General features: G+C 46.6%; 1 protein-coding gene across 1 annotated transcript; it reads left to right on the forward strand.

Annotated features, from left to right (window-relative positions):
- The first annotated feature begins 2,585 nt into the window (after positions 1–2,585).
- On the forward strand, positions 2,586–3,979 carry LOC138351104 (uncharacterized). The gene is made up of 2 exons (XM_069302733.1): positions 2,586–2,706; positions 3,357–3,979. The coding sequence occupies exons 1-2, from the start codon at positions 2,586–2,588 to the stop codon at positions 3,977–3,979; spliced, it is 744 nt and encodes a 247-aa protein (XP_069158834.1).
- Positions 3,980–6,367: the final 2,388 nt, after the last annotated feature.

The raw sequence follows: 6,367 nt of genomic DNA on the forward strand, positions 1-6,367 counted from the left end.
TCCCAGGTAGTGCCCTGGTTAGTATCTGTTTCTTCCCTTCTCTTTATATTCTCCCTTTACGCCCTCACATTCTTCCCCTCCGCCTTTTCTAGTGACATCCACACAACAGTCAGCTGCACTACGCTTAGTGACATCCACACAACAGTCAGCTGCATTACGCTTAGTGACATCCACACAACAGTCAGCTGCACTACGCTTAGTGACATCCACACAACAGTCAGCTGCACTACGCTTAGTGACATCCACACAACAGTCAGCTGCACTACGCTTAGTGACATCCACACAACAGTCAGCTGCACTACGCTTAGTGACATCCACACAACAGTCAGCTGCACTACGCTTAGTGACATCCACACAACAGTCAGCTGCACTACGCTTAGTGACATCCACACAACAGTCAGCTGCATTACGCTTAGTGACATCCACACAACAGTCAGCTGCACTACGCTTAGTGACATCCACACAACAGTCAGCTGCACTACGCTTAGTGACATCCACACAACAGTCAGCTGCATTACGCTTAGTGACATCCACACAATAGTCAGCTGCACTACGCTTAGTGACATCCACACAATAGTCAGCTGCACTACGCTTAGTGACATCCACACAATAGTCAGCTGCATTACGCTTAGTGACATCCACACAATAGTCAGCTGCACTACGCTTAGTGACATCCACAATAGTCAGCTGCACTACGCTTAGTGACATCCACACAATAGTCAGCTGCACTACGCTTCTTGAGGTTATCTTGAGGTTATCTTGAGATGATTTCGGGGCTTTAGTGTCCCCGCGGCCCGGTCCTCGACCAGGCCACCACCCCCAGGAAGCAGCCCGTGACAGCTGACTAACTCCCAGGTACCTATTTACCGCTAGGTAACAGGGGCATTCAGGGTGAAAGAAACCTTGCCCATTTGTTTCTGCCTCGTGTGGGAATCGAACCCGCGCCACAGAATTACGAGTCCTGCGCGCTATCCACCAGGCTACGAGGCCCCTGCCCCAGGCCCGGCTCCAGGCCCCCTACGAGGCCCCAACAGTCAGCTGCATTACGCTTAGTGACATCCACACAATAGTCAGCTGCACTACGCTTAGTGACATCCACACAATAGTCAGCTGCACTACGCTTAGTGACATCCACACAACAGTCAGCTGCACTACGCTTAGTGACATCTGCACCTATCCCATCACAATAATTCCTGCTCTAGCTTCAGGAGGTGTTAATATTCACAATTGAATTAGCAGTTTAAATTAGTTACAAACTCTTGATGTCATTACAGCGAAAGTTAATGAAACGCAGTTTTGTTGACGTTAACCCGACTATCTTGTCCCCCTGACGAAGCGGAAACGAACCTGGTAATTAACAGGTGTATAAGCCTCTGAGGCGGGCTTGGCCATCATTGATAACTATCCCGTTCTCTCTCGCTACTAATAGGTGGCGTTTTATGTTTACGTATTCGTAAATTATTCGTTACAAATATAGCCTATTAAGCAACGGCTCACGAACATTTTACGTTTTCTATGATTCGGACTCGATAGGTTATGTGGGTTGGTTGGGTTTACACGTTTCTGGTGAGGTTAATAGGTTTTTTTTTTACGGAGTGGCAAGTCCAGAGAATGGGTCAGAATGTGGCCCCGTAAGCTGCCACAGTATGCAGTGTATTCTGAGTATACAGTATACTCTATGCTGTATAATGTATTCGTTGATATTAATGATCAATAATGTTCAACAACATAACGATTTCATTATTTAAATTATTCGTATTATTATTGTATTATGTATAATATTGTTATAATTATAATCAATGTATTCAGTAGTCAAATAATTATTAAATGTTTAAGTAATTACTTGCTTCTTGGTTTCGTTAACCGTCACTTGCTAATTATTTTTTCAAATTTTAAGGTGTAATTATATTTTCATGGGCAATTAGAGGATCCTGTAGCACAGTGGTTTGTATAGTCGGTTCACAACCGAAAAGTCCCTGGTTCGATACCACGGGTACGTTTGGACATACTTCCTAATACCTCATTTAATGGTAAATAGGTAACCCAGGATTTATGCAACTGTTGTGGATTGCAACCTGCGAAATGACAGTAGTTGGCCTGCTGCTGGGGTTGGGAACCTATGGCACGCGTGCCCTAAGTAGCACGCCCAGTTATATTCTTGGTGTCCATACACAGTTATTGGTCACCTAAACCAAGGTCTCTTAAGAATGTTTTCTAGCATTTTTCTCCTCCATTGGCCCTCAAGAGAACTTTTTAGAAAACGATCCCAGTTTAATCACACGTTCTCGACAAGCTTCAAGAACCTTAGCCATACTTAGCCTTAGCCATATTCTGGTGTTTCACCCACAGAGAGAAGCCATCTATCAGAACATCGCCAGTGAGCAGGATATTGACAGGACACGTAATATTGTGTTATTTGTCAATCATTTATTGAATATTAATATTGAGTTAGGTTGGTCCGGTGGTCAACATATTGTACAAACGCGCCTCATATGATTCTGTGAATTTGGTGCTGGAAGAGTCGAACTAACCTACAGAGCCTTGAGGTCATACAAAACAATGACATGCGACTTATATTTGGCGCAATGCGTTCAACTCTTATCATCGGCCTTCACGGAGAAACGGGCCTGACAAGCTTAGCCACCAGACGAGACATAATGTGTGTCAACACTGATAACAACTGCCTGGCCGCAGAACTGCGGATCAGTACTATCTGTCACTCTGTACCACAGCTCACCCGACACACCCATACAGATAAAAAATTAACCGAACAGTTAACCCACATAACCCCTGTCTTACGGCATCAACACCGTTGCTAGTGTGTGGAGTGGAGACTTCCCCGCCATCTATGGACCTGCACTCCGACTCCCAGGTATTAGGTGAGACGCAAACAACGCCATCTGTTGGCTGTGGTGTAGCGTCGGTGAAAGGCTCCTGTTTCATTCCTGAGTTAGGAGGTGAGGTCGATGATGATGACCTCTGGTGGGTGGCGTAACGATACCAACGTCATCTAGGTTGTGGATGCAATTACAATTTCAGTTCCCCTCGTGGAAGGGTGTTATCCTAAATTCACCCAGTATTGTCTATCTGGCTAATGACTTTTATATCCACAGAGGTGACGTGATGAGGCGATTGAGCTGTGGAAATCAGCTCACCTTGGACAGTCCGGGACTCGTGACTTGTTTCGTGTGAGAGGACAAAATAGCCGCCGTCGGTAGTAAGCGGTACAACAGCAGTGTGTTGGCTGTTGTACTTAGGCAGTGTTGTGTGGGCCGACGTACCCGGGATTTGGCCTAGAGTTACTAGACGACCGTACTGGCCGTCTGCTGAGAAGTGCTGCTAGTGTGTTGCTACAGACACCAGCCAGGGTGGTAGAGACCCCTGCCAGGGTGCTAGAGACACCTGCCAGGGTGCTAGAGACACCTGCCAGGGTGCTAGAGACACCTGCCAGGGTGCTAGAGACACCTGCCAGGGTGCTAGAGACACCTGCCAGGGTGCTAGAGACACCTGCCAGGGTGCTAGAGACACCTGCCAGGGTGCTAGAGACACCTGCCAGGGTGCTAGAGACACCTTCCAGGGTGCTAGAGACACCTGCCAGGGTGCTAGAGACACCTGCCAGGGTGCTAGAGACACCTGCCAGGGTGCTAGAGACACCTGCCAGGGTGCTAGAGACACCTGCCAGGGTGCTAGAGACACCTGCCAGGGTGCTAGAGACACCTGCCAGGGTGCTAGAGACACCTGCCAGGGTGCTAGAGACACCTGCCAGGGTGCTAGAGACACCTGCCAGGGTGCTAGAGACACCTGCCAGGGTGCTAGAGACACCTGCCAGGGTGCTAGAGACACCAGCCAGGGTGCTAGAGACACCTGCCAGGGTGCTAGAGACACCTGCCAGGGTGCTAGAGACACCTGCCAGGGTGCTAGAGACACCTGCCAGGGTGCTAGAGACACCTGCCAGGGTGCTAGAGACCCCTGGATGTGATTTTTTGTGACCCGTCATCGTGTTGTTGAAGTCCTCTGCCAGTGTGTTTCTTGAGAGCGGATGTGGAGTACTGGGACATTGGGACGATATGGTGTGTGGACTGGCCCATGTTGAGGAAGGTGAACTCGCCGGTGATTACCATTGAGCGTGGACGAGTTGTATTTAAAGATAGTGGACTCACCGGGACTTGAGGAACACTGCAGATCTAGTGAGTGACCTGAGTGAAAGCGCCACAGTGTACATATGTATAGTTACACTTCTATAGATAATATATTAGTGAAGGCACAATTGCGTGTTGTTTATCCCCCTTTATTCTTTGCACTATTACTTGCCACCGCCAGTTCTTGAGGACTTACCATTGACTCGGGATAGGATGACAGAAGAGGTTATAAGACACGTTAACATAATGAACCCGGTTACTGGCCCCTGCTGGCCGTAACACCCCGCTTCCTCACCAATCACTCACAGCCTGTCCTCACACGGGCTACCAGTAACCTCAATATAGACCTCACTTTACTCCAGAACTCTGAAACCCAACTTACTGTCCCCCAATTCCACCTTGGCTTTAAACAACTCTTAATACATCAACAGAACTCGAAGACAACATTCCAAAGTCTGCACCAAACCATAACCTCAGTCTTTACCTCAACAATGAAATATTGCTACCCAAATACCACAGCGATTTATACAGATGGATCTAGCATCATCATGAACAACGTCTGCTCGGTCACTAGCGCTGTATGGAATCCCACAATACCATCTCCAGCAGGGATGGCGGTTACTAAACCATTATCTATTTTCACAGCTGAATTATATGCCTTATACCAAGCTCTCCAAATAATCACAACATTAACAGTTTGGATATATACAATCTGTAGTACTATGACACCTCTATCCAATGGGTTCCAGCGCATTGTGGTGTACTCCATAACTTGTAGATCAACTAGCCAAAGCGATGCACAACACGCCTCACATTACTCATCATCTAATACCTCATGTTCACGTAAAGGAGCCTTCAAAGATACCATCACCTAAGATGTTGTAATGAAATGGAAAACATCATGCTCATCTTTGTACTATGGGTCCATTAATAAGAAATGAGAAACTTGGAAACATGTCAGATATAAAAGCAGAGAAATTGATATAGCGATGACCAGATTAGGGCTGGGACACACCACACTAGCAGCACACAGCTCTAAGTACAGAACAGACATCAACGAACTCTGCATCCACTGTCAGGTGCCTGAAACAGTCGAACCGTACACGATATCGTTGGTTCTCCAGCCGGGATTCTGCCTTAGAGGCTTTCAGGCATAATAGTGACATTCCGACATCATAGTGCCAGAGTAAACTTCAAACAAGTATTTATCGCACTTAAAATACCCTTTACCGTCGAGCATATATTAGGAGGAGGTGACCTCTCGTTACAAGATAAATAACCAATAGTCAAAGCACTGTAAATATCTCCAGTCGACCAACAAATTGTGTCACACCTGACCCGCGCCACATCTATACCTGGCGCCACCAACAGCTACACACAGGAAACACCTGCCTGGCCGCAACACCGTGGATCAGCTGACGCCATAAACACAACATCCCGGCCTACAGTGTGGCAAGTCTCCCTCTAACACACGCCTCTGTTGTAGTCGCCGCTCCTCTCTCTTCACCACAACACAACACGTTTGGAACTCTCATCATCCTCAACATTAACGCGTCTCTCACCATCAGTACCGGTGCAGTCATCGGGGGGACAAACCCTTCATGCTAACTGCATCTACTATCAAGAAGAGGAAGAAAGAGTCGAAATTTCACAAAAAAAATTGTATATTTATTTACATATGACTGATAATTATTTTTTTTCCTTGAGGAAAGGAGTAAATAATTAACAAATAATGCTGCAAAGTCGGGGAGATCATGAATGAAGGAGAAGGCAGTTATCAGGATATAACTCTGGATATAACACATATCAACTGTTATATCACATTATAACACTTGAATACAAGGAGAAGACGCTAAGATATGATAACCGGGTGAGTGAATACGTTGTTTAATCACTTGGACTTTGGGGGATCGAACGCCGACCCTACAGTACACCATACCCTCGCTTTAGCGCTCACTCATGTGGCTGGACCTTGAAGAAGGGACTTGTGGAGAAGCTAAATGTGGAGTATTCATGGTTTAAACACTAACACAAACAATATGCACGTCGCTCCAATGGTCTCAAGTGGGATTTTAAAGCATTAAGTCTGGTGGCTTTCAGGAATTTACACACAGCTCGGTCTTCGGGTATAAATTGGATAAGTTTAGATTTGGGAAAGACTTGGGTAAATACGGGTTCGGTAACAGGGTTGTTGATTTGTGGAACCAATTACCGCGTACCGCGGTGGA

This window comes from Procambarus clarkii, chromosome 48 (genome assembly GCF_040958095.1).
Source record: "Procambarus clarkii isolate CNS0578487 chromosome 48, FALCON_Pclarkii_2.0, whole genome shotgun sequence".
Taxonomy (NCBI): Eukaryota; Metazoa; Arthropoda; class Malacostraca; order Decapoda; family Cambaridae; genus Procambarus; species Procambarus clarkii.